Source organism: Eumetopias jubatus, unplaced genomic scaffold (assembly GCF_037043125.1).
Source record: "Eumetopias jubatus isolate StellerSeaLion01/CBP00866 unplaced genomic scaffold, mEumJub1_p1.0 scaffold_5, whole genome shotgun sequence".
Classification (NCBI taxonomy): domain Eukaryota; kingdom Metazoa; phylum Chordata; class Mammalia; order Carnivora; family Otariidae; genus Eumetopias; species Eumetopias jubatus.
Window position 1 is genome coordinate 153487236 of NW_028274811.1, and position 18897 is coordinate 153506132.

General features: G+C 64.7%; 1 protein-coding gene across 1 annotated transcript; it reads right to left on the bottom strand.

Moving 5' to 3' along the window:
• Positions 1-2410: 2410 nt before the first annotated feature.
• On the bottom strand, positions 2411-17356 carry SLC6A19 (solute carrier family 6 member 19). Its single transcript, XM_028090023.1, has 12 exons — positions 17155-17356; positions 11395-11535; positions 10292-10429; positions 8620-8801; positions 8142-8252; positions 7801-7913; positions 6128-6256; positions 5887-6043; positions 4080-4284; positions 3823-3982; positions 2797-2959; positions 2411-2614 (listed from the first exon to the last, which is right to left on the bottom strand). The coding sequence occupies exons 1-12, from the start codon at positions 17354-17356 to the stop codon at positions 2411-2413; spliced, it is 1905 nt and encodes a 634-aa protein (XP_027945824.1).
• Between the last annotated feature and the right edge of the window lie 1541 nt (positions 17357-18897).

The following is an 18897-nucleotide window of genomic DNA, read 5'->3' on the forward strand; positions in this document are numbered from 1 at the left end:
CGTGGGTCCTGGTGGACACGCTCCCACTGACTCTACTGGGTGGGAGGGAGGGTGAGAAAGGGGGAGGGAGGGCCGGGAGGGCAGGAGTGTGGCCCCCGGGCCAGCCAGCCTGACCTCACCAGGGCACCACGGTCCCGAGCCCGAGGCCTGCCCACCACCTGCCCTTCGCAGGGACACACGCCATGCCCAGGGCTCCGCGGACACAGCCACTTGGCATCATGACTTCTCCAGAGAAAACCACCCCCGCACCAGAACCACAGTCCCTGAGAGGCCCTGAGCGACTGGGGCCCCACTGTTGGCTCATCCTTCTGCATTTAGACAACATTTAGGCCAAGATTATGAAAGAGTGATTTATTTAGACAGGTACATGTTATGCCCACAAATCACGCATTTCCAACAACTTGCAAATATGCCAAGTCTGTGAAACCAGGCGCCCGTCAGGGAACAGAAAGACTCTGGATGTGCCCCCCTGGGCCACACCCGCCAGTCTCCTCCCCACGTGCCCGGGACGGTGTGGCGTATCCATGGGGGGGCTGCTCAGTGTTCTCTTAGTGGGGCTGGGAAAGCTTCCAGAGGAGGGTGGAGGCTGGGGTGGGGTGGGACGGGGGGCCCCGGGCAGGTGCCTGTCATCATGGCCCTGCATGGTGGCTGTGAGCCTCCTGCTGTTTCTGTAGGTCATGGCATCCATGACTGGCGGCATACGCGGACTGGATGTGCCGGTGTTTGAAAGTTCATCGTGGGGCTGCAGGGCTGAACTCTGTGTCACTGCGGGCCAGGAGGCAGTGAGATGGGGAGACGGCCCTGGGGCATCCGAATAGGGGGAACAGGGCTCCGGGATCCACCCTACACCCAGCTCCCCACCCCTGCCCCGCAGATGCTCAGAAAGTCCAGTTTAACGTAAACTTCCAGATTTTTCCATGGAGAGTGGACATGAACTCATTAAAATAACCACCCCATGTGCCAAGTGACTTTGGCCAAGATTGACTGTCAAATCCCAGTAAACAACCCTTCATCAGGGGGCGCTGAGTGGATGGGCTTCCGGATCCCTGCCATGCTCAGCACGCACGGATTGTCCTCGACCTTGGTGGATGTGGCCAAGTTACCCTATAACCCGCCTTTTCCAACACCTAGCTAAAAATTCATGCAGTGAATATGCCCTCCTAAGAAAACTCAAAGGGTGCTTTCTGCCTTAACTTGGGCTGAGCTGAGTTTTGTCTAACTGCTCATCTGCAGCAGCCAGAAGCAATGATTAATTGGGTTGGCTCTCACTGAGCTGGCACGCTGCCAAGGCCAGCAGGCAGGCAGCCAGGCCTCAGAGGGACTCCGCTGAGTCTTCCAGAGCTCACGGCCTAGGGGCTTGAGAAGGCCAGTCCTCCTCGTGGGCACCAGGGCCCCGACCTTACTGTGAGCTCCTGAGTCAAGGGTCGACAGCAAGGCGAAGGGCGAGTGGCCATCAGACTGGACTGAGGGGCCAAGGGAGCATCACGCTCCTGTCTCCCGCGGGCCAGGCTCCCCACTACGCGGCACCTGCAACTCGCCCTCTGTTCGTGCGGGCGGGGTGGGACCCAGGCCGCGGTGGCGACGTCCGTGACAAGGGCAAGCACCAGGGCGCTGGGGCTGCGTGGCCGACGTGTGTGCACAAATACACAGGCGCCCAACATGTCTATACAACACACACACACAGCACGGTCATGCACACACACAAGTATGCACATGCCCACTGTGCATTCATGCACACGTACACACACACTCAGACATGAGCACACACACATGCCTCCATACGCTCACACACATACACACTCGCACGTGTACACACACGCACGTACACCGTTACGCACATGCACACACTCGTGCGTGCACACGCACACACTTACACACTTGTGCATGCATGTGCACTCACATGCACACATGCACATACACACTCGTGCGCACGCACACTCACACATGTACACACACATACACATGTGTGCACTCAGTGCACGCGCACACACGTGCGTTCGTGTATGTGCACACTCGCACGCGTACACTCACATGCACACACGCACAGGACACTTGTGCACGCACACACACTACACACATGCGTTCACGTATTTACACACTCGCACACATTCGCATGCACACTCACACGCACAAACACTTGTGCATGCGCACACTGCACACGCACACACATGCGTTCGCGTATGTGCACACTCTCGCAACACACTCGCGTGCACACACGTGCACACTTGTGCACACGCACACACATGCGTTCACGAATGTGCACACTCGCACACACTCACGTGTGCACACCCCGCACATGTATATACACATACACGTGCCTGTGCTCACACAATATACACCACGCATGCACACACGCACACACTCACACGTATGGCCCAGATCCTCCCTGACACGCGCTGGGCCGGGCTGCTCAGGACTTCAGGTCCCCGTTGATGGAGGCCATGGACGGCCCGCTGACCAGCCCCTGGCGGTCCCCTGGCCTCTGGCAGCGGTCCCTGAGGAGCTTGTAGATGGCAAAGCCGGGGATGGCCAGGCAGGGCACCCCGGCCACAATGACGACCACAGCATACACCCAGCCTGGGTAGGTGACCTTCTGGGATTTGGGAAATTCCTCCTGGGGAGAGAGCGGTGGTGAGCAGCCGTGTACGCAGCCTGCAGGGTCTCCCTTGGGCAGATGCCCCTCCCCTATGGGTCACCGCCTGGCCCTTGTGGGGGAGGGGAAGGGCACCCCAGGGTCCCCAGCCCCACAGGGAGCACAATGACCCACTGCCCCTCCGCTGCAGCCCCATGGCTCACATAGGCAGGGTCCCAGACGCTGTATATCAGCTCCTCATTGACCTTGACCACGAAGAAAAACAGGAAGATGACCAGCATGATCAGCGGGCTGATCACTCTCCACGTGACTTGCCAGAAGATGTTGGGCTTGTGGCCAATCATGAACTCGATGTCCCTGTTGAACCTGGACACAGGGCAGGAAGGAGGCCGTCACCGGGGGCGTCGATAGGCTTGTGATCCCGTCAAGGCAAAGGGTAGCTAGCCGTCCAACCCAGACAGACATCACCATCCACGGTGCCACAGCCCGGTCTCTCTCTGACCAGAGACCCGCCACCTCCAGAAGAGCCTGGTTTGCATCGGAAGCCGGCTTGGGACCCTCTGCCGCCCCATGGTGCCACCACCTGTGCTCTAGCCTGTCAACTCACCCCGGGGACTCATGCAGAGCCAGGGTCCCTGCTGCTGGGGGTGGAGGGCAGCCCAACCGGCAGCCCCGTCCCAGCCTCCTTGGCAGATCTCCCCTCCCCCAGGGCTGGTGGCCTCCCCGGGGCCCCACGGGGCAGCCTTAATCCCCTCAGCAGGAACCCCTGCCCTGTCCACACCCGGCCCTCACATCCGCTGCCTGCAACCCAGCCCTTGGGACTGCTCTGCCCCTCCTGGTCTGATGTTCCCGTGGCTCGGGCCACCCGCGTGGGATGCAATAGTTCTTCACCTCCTCGTCTTGGGTGACGACTTTTTTAAATCCCATGGTCAGACCAAGGGTCTGTACTTTCCTTCACGGTTGCTGTTTGCTCTCCTCCCACCCCTAAGACTGCACGGCCTGTGAGTGCTCATGTCTGCCGGGTCTGGAAGCTTTGGGAAGCTGGAGGGACCCCCGCTCGGACAGCTCTGGTGGGCCCTGGTCCAGGACCCATCTCCTCTGCCCTCAGCCACGCAGGAGCCAGGCCCAGTGCGCGCTCGGCCCCAGGTCACAGCGTGCCTGTCCCGCCTGCCCTGAATGCCACCTGCTTACCCGTCAGGAGCCTCCTGCCGCAGCAGTCTCCCCCCTACCTGTCCACGCCATACACGTAGACGACCGCAAACATTTCACAGAAGGCGATGATGAGCAGCGGGATGGAGCCGGCATAGCTGTCCAGCAGGGAGAGCCAGTACTGGCCGGAGTTCAGGGTGAAGATGAAGGCGAGCAGGTACATCCCCAGGCAGATGAGGCCTGCGGGACAGAGAGCACCGCCGCTGCGGCTCGAGGCCCTGCACCTGCACCGTGGCCACCCCCTGGGGGCTGTCCTCACGGCCCCGGCCCCGCATACCTGTGAGCAGCTCTTTGGGCCACTTTTTAGGGATGATGTTGAGGTCCTGCAGTGGCACGACCACGCCCTCCATGTTCCCAAACATGGACGACAGGCCGAGGCAGAAGAGCATGATGAAGAAGAGCACGGACCACAGCGGGGACACGGGCATCTTGGTGATGGCCTCCGTGAAGACGATGAAGGCCAGCCCGGTGCCCTCCACGCCCTGCAGGGGTGGGGGCAGGGGCGTCACGGAGGCACACGCCCCCCGAGGACCCCTCCCCATCCCTGTCCCTCCCCGGACAGCTCCCCACCCGCCGAGCCCCCTCATGCAAGCAGAAGTCTGATCTGAGCCATTTGAGGAGATAACCAGAACTCGTCCTCCAGGCCCAACTGTATTTTTTAAAAGCTGAACGGGTTTGACGACCAGGAAGTGGCTCCCACTGTCCAGCAGCAGTCAGGGCCCCGTGCAGACACCGTCTGCTCCCTGATGCTTCCTGAGTCGCTCGCCACACACTCAGCTTGGAATGTGGGGTGACCTCCACGAGGCCTGAGCGAGTGCCCTTGAGAGGGTGCCAGAGCTGCGGCCAGTGGGCCCGGCGGGAGCGGCCACGGCAGGATGTGTGCTCCAACGGCTGGGCAGGTGCAGAAGCACAAGGGCTCCACGCAGGGCCCTGGCTGAGCCTGTAGCCCTGTGTCTGGCCTCACAGGGGTCCGCGAGACCCCTGCTGCTGCCCCTCCCTCCTGGGTGTTTCCTGTATGGCTGAGGGGCTACGTTAGGGGCCCTGGGCCCAGCGCTCCCTGCAGGACATCCGCCATTGTCCCCAGGACTCGCTCCCAAGTCAGGGGCCCCAAAGCCACCTCACAGCATTTGCACGAGTTCGGGGGAAAATGGGCTGCTGCCTTCCACACCCGAACTCCTCCCTGGGGGGCCAAGCGAGGAATTGGGGAGATTGTAGTGAACGGCGTCTGAGCACCCGCACAGAGGAGCGTCACGCGCCCGTGTGGACGGAGGGGGAGGGAGAGGTGAGCCGCAAGGTGACCAGGCGAGGCCAGCCAGCCTGGTGGCCTGGGCCAGGGCCGGTGTGGGGGGTCAGGACTCAGCGCCCCGGGGATGCTCGGCACCTGCACTGAGCACTGACTCCTCCATTAGCTCGCTTCCAGAAGAGGAGGAATTCAGAGTCTCTGCTGCCCTGGGACCACCCTGCCTCTCGTCCTGCACGTGTCGGGGGACAGAATGGGCGAGGGGGCCCTCTGGTCTGCTGGCTGTGCTCGCCCTCCACACACCTCGCCCCTGCAGGGCCTGTCACCACTGGGACACAGTGCCAGGCCCTGAAAATGTGGGACATGTCCCCGAATATTGCGTGCCTCCAAAGAAGAAAATTGCAAAATGAAAATTAGTGAATGTTGGCCCATAAATCACAACAGTGTGCAAACATCGCTCCTCATTACACTTGGCATTTAGAGACGTCCGTGCATCAGAGGACGGTTTGCAGCTATGTTGTCCTCTGCACCATGACCGCCAAGAAATGTCAGCCAGCCCGGACAACGAGCCAGCAGAGCGAAGCGAGGTGGGGAGCTCGGTTAGGATGACTCTGCGTGTTTGCAGGAGGCATTCTAGTCCTCGTGGACATGGGGTGTTGGCCTGTTTCACACCAGGCACTGCAGGAGGCCAGGCCCACCGTGGCCCTGGGTCCCTGCCTTGGCACCAGGCCCCGGACGCAGGCTCTGTGACTCCCAGGACCCCTGGCTCCAGGGGAAGCTCGGAGCCCTCCTTCGACCCCACTCCCGGCTCCCAAATCACAGGAGCACCACCCAGAGGCCGGACCTCCGAGAGGAAGGTGTTCATGTCGCAGGTCTGGAAGTGCAGCTTTGCGAAGGCCTCAGGGTTGGTGGTGCTGAACCAAAGCTTCATCTCCTCAAAGTTCTCCTGCGTCACGTTGCCCTCGGGTAGGTCAAACCCGTTCATGAGCGTCAGGATGTTCCTGGAAAGACAGTGGGGCTGGCTGCAGGCCCGGTGGGCTCCCTGGAGGCGATGTGCAAGCTCCCAGGGCAGGCGGGCCACCTACGTGTTGAAACAGTCATCAAAGCGCTCGGTGGCACGGAAACCGATGATGGAGTAGACCACAGTGGCCGCGTACACGGACGTGAAGCCGTTGATGACAGACACGATCACCGAGTCCTTCTCACAGTTGTTGCTGCCGTGAGAGGGTGTCTGGTCACCGCCAGCCGGGCACGCCCACCTGGCCCGAGTCAGCACCCAGCGAGGACAGCACGGGGCTCCCGAGGCCGAGCCACTGGCCCAGCGAGGAGGGTGCAGCCACGGGGGGGGACAGCCGGCCCATAGCCCACCCCTCTCTGCCCTTCCTGCCACCTCCCCAGGCCCCCTGCAGCGCTGGCCCTGGAGACCCTCCCCGGGTCGTGAGGCATCTAGGAGGTGGCCGGGCGGCCAGGGCCCCCCATCCCCACCTGGACGCCTAAAGCCCCCCAGCTCGGCGTGTCGAGAACACCGCCCCCGACCGCCCCACCCCCATCCGAGGCCAACATCCTTCTTCTGGATGCTTCTGGCGGCCGGCGGCAGTCAGATGACAAGCGTTGGTGAGGGTGAGCAAGGATCGGGCACTGCTGCCCGGCTGGGGGGACCTGAAATGGGGTGGCCTCCCTAGAAAACACCCCCTCGAGCCCTTCACCCGGAGCAGCCCCGCCCCTGCGTGCACCGCGGGCAGTGAAGGCTCGTCTGCGCCGAAGCTCAGACACAAATGTTCGCAATCCCCGGAGGGTGGAAACAGCTCATGTGTCCGTCGTGGGGCAGGCGGGCAAACACAGTGCGGCCCGTCCACGCCTGGGTATTGCTCGGCCATGAAAGGCAGGATGTCCGACACAGGCTGTGGCAGGGGTGGCCATGAGGACCTCGTGCTCAGGGACAGGAGCCAGATGCAGAGGACGGCCCCCGGCCGTCCAGAGGAGGCGAGTCCGCCCAGAGAGGGAGCGGGCGGGGGGCAGGGTGGGGCAGGGCCCGTGGGTGCGGGGCCCCTGGGGCGAGGGCGCGCTCTGGGCCTGGTGTCCGTGCTGCCACCACACAGGGAGCGTGGTTGCACCAGCCTCTGGTGTGCGCTGAGCGGGCCAATGGCCCCCGTGGGGAGCACCTGCTGTCAGGCCATCCTCGGCTGCCCCCTATCCTGCCCGGCACCATGGCCGGTGGGCGAGCCCAGCCTGGCCCCACGCCCTCCGTGTCAGCTCATGCGGCTTGTCTGTCTCTCTGCTGGACCATGGGTTCTAGCAACACGGTCCCGGCGCACCAGCTGGGGCACAAGCAGGTGCCCCATTATCGCTTGTGCAGATGAAGTGACACCAGCTATGTCTGTGGAGGCCCTGGGGGCCCTCGTGGTTTGGGCCCCTTTCACGTGGTGCCCGTCCAGGGGCGGCGGCAGGGGTGGGCGCTCCTGGGGCCCTGGGTGCGCAGGCGTGATGGGGAGTGTGTGGGGGCCATGAACACCAGGGCTTGCGATCGCTGGGACGGAGGCGCCCAGGGGAGGCCAGGTCGTAAATGGGTCTCCCTGGGGGTCCCTCGCTCATGAAACCCTCCCAAGGCATCAGCCCACCTCTTTGCACCCTGTGGCCGCAGCCCCGCAGAGACCCCGGGTCGGTGGGGTCACCTGCACGCCTTCCTTCGTTCACCCACCCCTTGTGGTAGGGAGGCCGAGGCACAGGGCAGGCGTGGCGAAGGTCCCCCCACACTCACTGCACAGAGTTGTAGCTGGAGAAGGAGATGAGGCCCCCGAAGGCCAGCGAGAAGGAGTAGAAGACCTGAGCCCCCGCGTCCAGCCAGGTGACTGGGTTGGCCAGCTCCGTGACCTGCAGCCAGACAGGGACCCTCAGCTCTGCTCAAGAGGACTGGGGACTGGGACGCATGGCCCCTGGAGGTGGCAGCTGATGCGCAGCCCAGTGGTGGCCTCCCTCAGTCCACACGGCCACCGTCGAGCAGACAGGCCCTGCCTGCACACCACAGGGGCCCAGGGGGCCGTCCCCCAGCCTGGCCTCCCCTGTGCCATCTGGGCCCTGGGCCAACCTCGGGAGACTCACGTTGGGCGTGAAGAGGAACACGATGCCGTTGGTGGCTCCCTTCAGCGTCAGGCCGCGGATGAGGAAGATGGTTAGGACCACATAGGGCAGCGTTGAGGTGATGTACACGGCCTGTGGACAGGACAAGTGTGGGGCAAAGGGGCAGGTAGTGCCAGGCGGACAGGGAGACCCAGGCTCTCAAGGAGAAGCGGCAATAGTATAAGGCCCTGCCCCGCCCTCCCCACGAGCCCCCGGCCCCCAGGCTGCCGGCAGGGAGATGGGCCCCCGCTCTCCGCACCCCGCCCTTCAGCCTGTAAACTGCGGGTACCTCGCTCGTCCCAGTTAGAGATCACGCGTGCCCCTTGCCCACGGCTTTTTGAGCTCATGCGTAAGAGCGTCTGGGCAGCAGAGGCCCCTCCCAGACAGCGGGCATGCGGGACCAGGCCCCTCACAGCTGCCGAGGGTGTGGCGGCTTGGGCACCCCCACCCCTGTGAGCACCTTCCCAGTGGTCTCGATGCCGCGGATGGTGCACACGTAGAGGACGCTCCAGGCACAGGTCAGGCAGAGCAGGATCCACCACTGGATGGAGCCAGAGTCACTGATCGAGGTGGAGATGTTGAGGGTCTCCCGGTACCAGAAATAGTCCACAGAGGAGCTGCGGGCACACTCCTCCACATAGCCTGGGGGCGGGCATTTGCACACATCAGCGCGCGTCACAGAGTGTGAGCCCCGGGCCCAAGCTGTGCTTTGAGATAGTGACAACAGGGGTGTCCATGCACACAAGCCTGCCTGTGCACACCCGTACACACACCCACACCCACACATGCACACAAACATGCCCACACATGGTGTGCATTCACACACACACGTGCACATGCATGCAGACCCATGGGCACATGCACACACACGTACGTGGACATGCTCACACACAGTGTGGATTCACACACGCACACACATGTGCACATGCATGCAGACCCATGGGCACATGCACCCACACACGTACATGAACATGCCACACGTGCTGTGCATTCGCACAAACACACGCACACACGTGTGCGCACACCTGCATACATGACTTGCACATATGTGTGCACAGGCACACCCTCATGCATGTGCAATGTGGGTGTGCACCCCAGGCCTCCACTGCCTGCCTTCTCCCTCTTGCCCCTGCTGCAGGCACACAAGAGACCCACAGGTTTAGCTGGGAGTCTGCTCTGGGCCAGGTGCTCTGCCATGCACCAGTCACAGGTCTCTATGTTTCCCTGGCTGGGGCCCACCCCGGGCAATGGTGTTCAAACTCACACGTTCTCATCCCTGTGGGTCCCAGGGTCCTGGGTGCCCTTCTAGACCAGCCTGACATCCTGCCATGGGGAAGCAGTCTAGTCCTGGAAGGCCTCCACCCCATCCCCAGAGACAGGGACCATGCCCCTAAATGGTCCCCAGGGCAGTGAGGGAGGCCATGGGGGTGGGCCCCTTCCTTTCCTGACCCTGAGGTGCCCATCTTGCCAGCGCCAGCCCCAGCACATCTGGTGTGATCTGTGCAGCAAACCACACTGGCCACTGTCTGCTTGTTGGACCCACACTCACAACACAGGCCATTCACGTCCTGATGGGGCTGCATGCCCAGCGGCCCAGCCTAGCACTCAGCTCCGTGCCCCCATGGGCCACAGCCCAGGGCCTGCTCTCCCCTTCCCTGGGGGCACCCCAGAAGGAGCAGATGGTGCGGGGCAGGAGCTCTCTGCAGACAGAGCCTCCGGGGGCTGAGTGGGAAAGGCCAGTGGGGAACAGGATGCTGGCCTGGAAATGTCAGGGAGCAGCTCTCAGGGAAGCCCCATACACACCCTGCTGGCGACCTGGAGCCCTGCTTCTGCTGCCTGCACCACGAGGCCAGGTGGGCGGGTCTCCCCCTTTCCTCCATAACAGCGGCCCCTCCTGAGAGGGAAGCCAGCCTTTTTAAGGGCTCTTCTATTGCAATATGACTTTTTTTTTTTAATGCCCTGTTGGCTTAAATGTGCTCTGGTTTTTGCCACACCTGAGCTACAGCCCTCCGGAATTTGGAAAATCAGAGGGTGGCTCTTCGTGGACGGTCAGCCCGCATGGTCGAAGGCGAGCTCTCCCCAGAGCCGGTGGCGGTGCCCCCCACCGCACACCGGCGTCCCCAGGGCCTCACCTGTCTGGTTGGCATTGAGCGGGCAGTCACTCCAGGGCAGAGGGTCCTGGAAGGAGTTGAAGAAGTACCACATGACCCAGGCGATGATGGTGTTGTAGTAGAGACCCACCATGAAGGACACGAACATGGACGCAATACCTGGGGGACGAGACCGTCACTGCTCAGGAGTGGGTGTCAGCGCTGGGGGAGGGGTCAGCGCTGGGGGGGGGGTCAATGCTGGAAGGAGGGGTCAGCGCTGGGGGAGGGGTCAGCACTGGGGGGAGGGTCAGCGCTGGGGGGAGGGGTCGGCGCTGGGGGAGGGGTCAGCGCTGGGGGGAGGGTCAGCGCTTGGAGGAGGGGTCTGTGCTGGGGGAGGGGTCAGCACTGGGGGGAGGGGTCGGCGCTTGGAGGAGGGTCAGCGCTGGGGGGAGGGGTCGGCGCTGGGGGAGGGGTCAGCACTGGGGGGAGGGGTCGGCGCTGGGGGGAGGGGTCGGCGCTGGGGGAGGGGTCGGCGCTGGGGGGGGGGTCAATGCTGGAAGGAGGGGTCAGCGCTGGGGGAGGGGTCGGCGCTGGGGGGGGTCAATGCTGGGGAGGGGTCGGCGCTGGGGGAGGGGTCAGCGCTTGGAGGAGGGGTCTGTGCTGGGGGAGGGGTCAGCACTGGGGGGAGGGTCAGCGCTTGGAGGAGGGGTCTGTGCTGGGGGAGGGGTCAGCGCTGGGGGAGGGGTCAGCGCTGGGGGGAGGGGTCGGCGCTGGGGGGAGGGGTCCGTGCTGGGAAGGAACCTCAAGGGTCAGCGCCCCTGTGGGTCAGTCTGGCCATTGCTGAGCCCTGATCTGGGCAGGGAGTAGGGACTCTACTCTCTCTGTGTGTCTATACCCTCCCATCCCCTGGGCGCCTGGGACTCAGGACGGCCTCTGCTGCCCGGCTGGTCCCTGGTGGCCGGGAGTGATGGGGTCTGGATGGGGTCTGCGGCCCACGGTTTCTGAGACCCTAAGGAAGGGTTTGCACAGGCCTGGGTGCCGAGTCCTGGGCCCCTCCGCTCCCTGAAATCAGGCGGAGAGAGCAGAGGGGGAAGGAGGGGTGTTTGCTGCGGAGCCTCGCTCCGGGCAGGGCTCCAGACGCTCACCTACGCCCTTCAGGGCTGGGTGGATGGAGCTCCAGACGCCCACGCTCCCCTTCCGCAGCCTCTGCCCAATGGCGAACTCCAGGTGCAGCAGGGGGATGCCCTCCAGGACCAGCAGGATGAGGAATGGAATCATAAACGCCCCTGCGTGGGGAGAAGGCAGCAATGAGGGCAGGGGACAGCTCACGGGGACTCCTTTGGGGACACAGGTGTTTGTGGAAAGCACCTGCAGAATGGTGGCACAAACACAAGCCTGGGACCTCACGGCCACAGGCGCCATTTCACACGGAGCCGCCTCGCACCGCCTCCCAATGGTGGCGTCTGTCCCCCGCGCACCACAGCTCCTGGGAATGAGCAGAGGTGTCCCTGTGCTGGGCCGAGTGCGGGGAGGCAGGGCAGCCTCCACTCGAGGTGTGGAAGGGTCAGAGGGGATAGGTCCCGGGAGCCCAGGGTTCGGAGGCTGACCAGGAGGTCACGCACCAGGAGGGTCAGTCTGAGCCTTGGGAGGGCGCCCTGGACACGCGCGCGCACCATCCACACGCGCGGATGCAGGGGCCGCCCCCGCGGCCGGGGGAGCCAGGCTTCACCGCCAGCGCGGGGTCACCAGGATCCCCTGGCGTCTCTCAAGCGCCCCTGGCTTCGGTGCAGGAGAGCAGGTCCAGAAGGGAACTTGTAAAGGCAACCAGTCGGGGCTCTGGGCCTCTCCTCGCCGGTGTGGGCACCAGGAAACCGGGGAGGCTCTCCGGGCACAGCCACAGCGTAGGCCAGCGCCCAGCGTGACCTAGCAGAGATCAGCATAGCCGCGGTCCCCACGGGCTGGAAGTCGGAGCCAGGACGCAGCTCTGCGCTGAGACCGGACACTTCCTGCTTCAGGACTGATGAGGGCCTCTGGGTCCCTGCCTGTAGCCCCGGGCGCTGGGCTCCCTGGACCCCCATGGGCCGAGCCCACGGACCTGGGATGTTTTCTTGCCGGGATGCCCCTCAGTCCCTGCTGACTGGGGCCCGGCGGGGGTGACGGTAGCTTCCCTTCCGCCCGGCCCGGGGTCCTGCCCCACGAGGGCCACGCAGCGCAGCCAAGCGGCAGGAGCATTTTGGCGCAGCCCCAGCCCACTCTGTCCCCCATCCCCTGCCCCCTCGTCCTTTCTCCCCATATTGTCCAGCCCCTGGCCCAGAGCCGCACCACCCCGCCCCCTCCGTTCCCGACGCGTTCCCTCTGTCTGTCCTTCTCACCAGAGCTCTCACGTCCCCTCCACCCCATTCCTCCCGCCCCCACACCTCCGCGGGCGGCCACCACCTCTGTGTGCTGGTCTCCTGGTCAGGGCGGGGCTCAGACCCTGATCTAGAGGGGCCCGGGGGAGGCAGGCAGGGGCACTGTGTCCACGCGCACGTGGGAGTGTGCGTGTGTGCCTGTGTGCATTCGTAGGTGTGTGGTGTGTGTCCACATGTGTGCACGTGTCTGTGCATGCCTGCGTGTGTGTGAGTCAGTGTGACAGAGCCAGAGCCCTCTCTCTCTTCTTTCCCCTCCACGTACCCCCCCGTCCTTCTGTCTGTGGGGTCCTCCTGTTGGGAGGGACAGGCCTCCGGCTGTGGGTCACCCTCGGTCTGCACGCAGGACTGCCCGAGTGGCCTCTCTCCCCACGCGGGGCTCCAGGGCCAGGCTCCTTCGGATGCTGGGACTGCATCAGAGCTGAGGTCCAAGTTCCAGGAACTCAAGGGGTGTGGGCATGACAGTCACAAAAAAGCAAATCCAGGGACGGGCACCAGGAGAGGAAAGGCCACCAGCCGGATCCCCCTGGGTGTGGGGGCACAACCTGGGGCCACTCAGAGCCCAGCAGGACCTGCTCACTGGGTCACTGTGTCTGTGAGGGTCAAGTTAAGATAAGGAAAGACTTGCCTCTCTAATGTCTCCTTAGGGTCTTGATTTGAAAATCTTTGAGCAAAATGACCAAGAAAACCAGTCTATTTGGCACAAGGTTTGTGAATGTCCTTCATTCCCATCCCCTTTCCTCAGGATGCCACTCTCACCCACCGGTCTCCCTGCCCCTGCATCTCCAGCAGGAAACTCCGATTCATCCTCGGAGACCCCACTTGGAAAGCCCCTCCTCCAGGAAGCCTCTGCGGCCCCCTCTGCTCCCAGCACCCCTCCCTCACACGAGTTCCCCGGGGCCAACAGGCTGGTGGATCCCTGTAAGTCAGGCTCGGCTTTCAGTGGGCACAGCCAGTGGGGGAGGGGGGTGGGAGACGAGGGGGGACACATGCCCACACCCCCCCAAAGGGAGCCCTCTGTGTGCCCACGGTGTGGGGCCCGCCCACCCAGCACCCCCAGCCCAGGGCGGCGGGACCTCGGCCCCTCGTTCTTTCCAGGGATGAGCACGTTCTCAAGCAACACCGGTGCTCTTTCCAGATGAAGCGCGGGGAATTCACGGCTTTACTTCCTCCCGTGAGTAAAGGTGGAAGAAGCAGGGAAGGGCAGAGGAGGGAGGGCGGCCAGCAGGCACGGTGGTGCCTGGATGCGGTTCCAAAGGTCCCAGGAGATGGGCCTGGCTGTGCTGCCAGGGCGTGGGCACCGGTGGGCCGACAGGCGGGGGGCGGGGGGGCGGCCGGCGCCCGCAGGAGACAGACACGCTGGTGCAGAAACCGGGCAGGGAAACAGGGCGGGGTGCGCAGGCTTGGTGGCCGGCGGATACCGTGAGACTGTGAAGACTCATGGGAGGCTCGAGGGGTAATCACAGGCCTTCACAGGCACCCAGGACGGCTGGGTTGATTTGGTTTGTACTGGTCATCCGACCTGGTCCAGGAAATGGGGTGTCGTGTCTCTGGGCTTGCAGACGGGATGAGGAGCGGACATGTTGGGGGGCCCGACCTCCCAGGACACTGCCTGTCTCCCCCAGGGGTCCACAGACCGGCGCGGCCCCTCCCACGCGTGCCTCTCCCCGTGTCCCTAAAGGCAGAGGAGGATGGCGGCTCACCCCCCCCCCCGCCCCCGGGGCCTTCTGGGCCTTCCCGCCTTCTGCCCTCAGCCCAGACCAGACCGACCCCATCGTGAGCCACGCGTGCCCACAGGCTGGACAGCCATCTTGTGTGGCAACAAGGCCGCAGCCGCCCGCTCCGCCCTCCCTGGGTCTGGCCCACCTGCTGGCCTCCCTTCTAGAGGGCTGTCTGGTCTGGGGGGGCCCCAGTCAGCACATGGAGGACCGCACGGTGCTGCCCCGATCGCAGCCGCTGCCAGGGAGTGCTAGGGCCAGAGAGGGGGCGGCCAGGGGCAGGAGCACCTTGGCCAGGGCCTAGAGGTCATGACCCCAGAAGGGGAGCCACCCTGTCCCACACTTCCGAGGGCCCTCCTCACCTGGGGCCTGCACCCTAGAGCCCATGTGCAGGCCCTCCAAGCCCAGGCGCGCCCCGAGTCGGCCCAGGAGGCAGAGCGGGCCGTGGACAGAGCGTGGGTGTGGAGGCTGGGGATCCCGCACCCAGGAGCACATCTCCCAGCAGCAAGGATGGGTCTGGGGGCCGGAAATGGAGACTCAAGCACCGTCCCCAGATCAAGGGCCTCCTGGTCAGAGTGGGGCTCATCGCCTGCGGGCTGGTGCGATCTAAGTGTGCAGGCCATGGCGGGCGGGCCCTCAGGAGCTTGCAAGGGGGGTGGCGGCACAGGAAGGGCCTGGGAGGGGCAGCGCGGTCTCACCCAGGCCAAGGCCTGGAAGGACAGCGCTATTTGAGCTCACAGGGGAGGAATCCCCCGAAGCGAAGCCCACCCTGAGGTGTGCGTGAGGAGGGGAGCCCGTGCCCAGAGAGCCAGCGGCCATGGCGGTGCGGAGCTTGGGAGAAGGGATGGAGAGACCACGCAGAGGACTTCCAAAGGCCCTCTCTGCACCCCTCTAGCTCGTGATATGCCCCCGCCCGGCATCTCCTGCCTGGGACCACACCCAACATTGCCTCCCAAAGCAGAACACTGGAAAGCTTTCCCTGTTCCCACCCTGTTCCCACCCCCACCCTATTTCCCATCCCGGAGCTGAGACCCCGTGCTTCGCTGCCAGCGTGGGAGCGGGGTGTGGGGACGTGGCTCCCAGGGGGTGATTCGGGGACAGTCCCCTCAGCCCACAGTGTCTGGGGGCAAGGTTGCCAGGCTGCCCCCATGGATTCAGAATGAGTGTGTGGCTGCACCCGAAAGCCCCCATTCCCCAGGGTGAATTCTCCGTGGGGGCCCCACAGCCTCTGGGATTTACTTGGTAAACTGCTCTGGCCCGTTGCCTTGAAGACCTCCAAGCCACTGTGAGCACGGTCCTGGGCGTTCCCCTGGGGCCCCGGGCGTGCCACCCACCCTCCTCCCAGGGGACAAGCATCTGGCCTCCACCCACAAAGTGGGTGCATCCCTAGTGGCCCCTGGGCCCTGCACAGCCCTGGGGCGGCCCCTTTCCCCGGGCACCTGGCTTTGCCCACCCCGCAGTGGTGGGGGGGGAGTCTGCCCTGTGTTGAGCTCCCAGTTGGAACAGAGCAGGGGTAGATGCGGCAGGGAGATGCTGGGACCCTCCCCAAGGGCAGTCCCTGGGGGACATGTGACCAGGAACCCCCAGAAGGAAGGGGCGGCTGACATCAGGGACTCCATGTCTGGGGACACTCCTCCCACTCCACTCCCCCCCAGCGCCATGGACCCAGCCTCCCAGAAGCACAGGAGGGACCAGGGACTTGTAAGACACACCTTCCCAGACTTTGGGAAGCTCAAGCCCTGGGAAATTCAGGGCTGCTGAGGTTGACCCAGGAACAACCACTTCTGCTGTTCCTGACACTTTTATATCCTGAAGCCCAGGTGAGAGCCTGTAGGTCCTTCAGAGTTAGAATGAAAATAACCCCTACTAACTCACATCACCGGAGCACCTGCATCCCCAGGGCAGCCAGCCAGCCAGCTCGCAGAGCCTGCCCCTGCCCCTGCCCCTGCCCCTGCCCCAGACCCATCCGCCTTTGCAAACCCAGCCCCAGTCTGCACACCGCTCCCAGGGCTGGGGGCCAAGACAGACAGAAGCCATGGACACAGGGGGGCCCCATCCCTGTAGCCCACAGGCACCGGGAGGGTGGGTGAGGGGGCAAGGCCATGAAGACACCGACCCAGAACCACTGGGGGGTCAGCAGGTGGAGGAGAGGGGCAGCCTCGACCTATGGAAGGAGACCCCTGGGCTCCCGGCAAGGCCCTCGGAGGCCTCTGGAGGCAGCATGACAGGTTGAGGCCAGGGTGCCCTTCTGCGGGTCACCTGCTCCTGCCCAGTGCCTTCCTCTGTCCATCCAGGAACGTGGTGCCCACCTCTGGGCTCAGGACACGGATGAAGCACAGGGAAGGCTGAGCGTGGGACCTCCATGGTGGACGTGAGGGTGGCTGGGCTTGCTGCCGCCATCCACACTCAGAGGAGGGGGCTCTGTCCGGAGGAGTGGCCGGCTCCTCTCGGACCCCCACACACAGGTCGGGTGTGTTTTCCAAGAGCGGCGCAGGGCTCCCCACACTTGGACACTTGGACACGCCGGGTCAGGACCGTGGGCATCCCTCCCCGGCTGCCACGAGCCAGGAGCAGAGCACCACGTAGGGCCCTGGACCACTGGCCGCCCAGCCCCGGGTGCGAACGCGGAGGCTCATGGCGCTCCGAGCGAGGGCACGAGCGTGTGCCTGTCCGGCCCGCGGCCCTGGGGGCGCGGGGGCCCCGGGGGGTGGTGAGCTGCTCACAGCCAGGGCCCCGGCCTGCCGTCCACCATCCCCTGTTCCCCAGCCCCGCGGCCTACCTCCGCCGTGGCTCTGGCACAGGTAGGGGAAGCGCCACACGTTGCCCAGGCCCACACAGAAGCCCACGCAGGTGAGCATGTATTGGGCCTTGTTGTCCCACTTGGGCCGGGAGCTGGCCTCCTGTGTCTCGATGGTCTCCAGCTGGCCCAGGGATGGGATCCGGTCCTCCAGGCCCGGGTTGGGCAGCACGAGCCTCACCATGGTGGTCGCTGGGCAGGTCCCTCCGGCAGAGGTAGGCCAGCAGCCAGAGGGTGAGTGGCCACGGGCCCAGAGCCCCAGCACTTTATAGGGAACCTTTGGCACCTTGCCCCAGGCACCTGGCGTCAGCAGATCTAGAGGTGAGTCCGCCCCAACTGTTAATGCCTTATCGGCAGAGGCGCCGCAGACCCTCTGAGGCAGCTCCACAGGCCCCGGCCAGCCCCTCCTGCTGCACAAATGCGGATGTCTGCTGGCCCCCACCCCCAAGAGTGCTCCCAAGGCCGGACCCCCACCCCCGCTCTGATAGGCCTGCCTGGCTCTGCAGGACACTGCTCCTCCCCAGACCCTTGGAAGCTCTGCTCGCTGCCACACCCCGTCCCCCCAGCCGCAGAAGATGGCCAGGAGCAGCCCTGTCTCCCCAGCTCTCTCTGCCAACGGGCTGGGTGCTGGGGCATCCCTGATCCCCGTCCCAGGCCAGGGACATGATCGGGAGCCTGGGCCCTGGGAGCAGCCCACTGCCCTGCTCACACCAAGTTTGGAGCTGCCTGGACCCCTCCTGGCCCTAAGCTCTAGGCTCTAAATCTCACCAGCATCTGGGTACCCAGAGCCACTGCAGACCTAGGGCCTCTAGACTGGGCCTAGGGGACCCAGACTGGCCTCCAGGGCACTCGAGCCCACAGGCTTCCCAGAGGCATCACCCGTCTGCCGCCCAGCCTCTCCCCAGGGTGGCAGGATTTCTGTTCTCGCACCCAGTGCCTTGCATGGGGCAGCCCCCCCAAGCTGGGTGGTGGGACCACGATGGGAAACGGCGTCCCCGCCCCCAGAACAGAGCGGTCAGGCAGGGAGATGCAGGGAAGCCAACGGCACACGCAGAGAGCAACGTGGCCTCCACCAGCGCCCTCAGGGCCGAGAAGGGCAGGGCATGGACGGGGGCCAGGATGGGGGCCCAGTCTCGCATCAAGGCTTAGGGGGGACGAGAAGAGAACCCCACCCGGGGCTTGACGTCTCAGCAGGGACTTTGGGGCAGAGTCTGTGTGCAGGGAGCGGGGGGCTGCCCCTCCTTGCTCTGCCCCCGCGCCCCCACCGCAGTCCTGAGACCCGCAATCCTGCTCCCCACCCCCGCCCCCCACCCCCACCCCCAGCCGCTTTCCTCCGGCGACTGGGCCACACCCGCCCGCCCGCGGGACTTTCCCGGGCGACGCCCTTCACTGGCCTCCGCCAGCCCTCAGGGTCAGCGGTGCACGAAGCCCTCGGGGCCACCTGGTCCTTCCCGGAGAGACGGCTCCGTCCTTGTGGCTGTCTGCTTATCAGTCTCCTCAGTGACCTGCCCCGCCGGACAATAACGTCCCCAAGGCCGGGCGCTGTCTGCCCGACCCCGACCCCACCCCACGAGACCGGTTCACGCTGACATTTGAGGAACAATCCAGTGAGGATGGGTGAGGGCCACTCAGAGAGGGGTGAGTTCAGGAGCCCGACTTTGCCCCGAGGACAGGGGGACTGGGGAAGGGTGGAGGCCGGAAGGGAGGGGTCAGCTCAGAATTTAG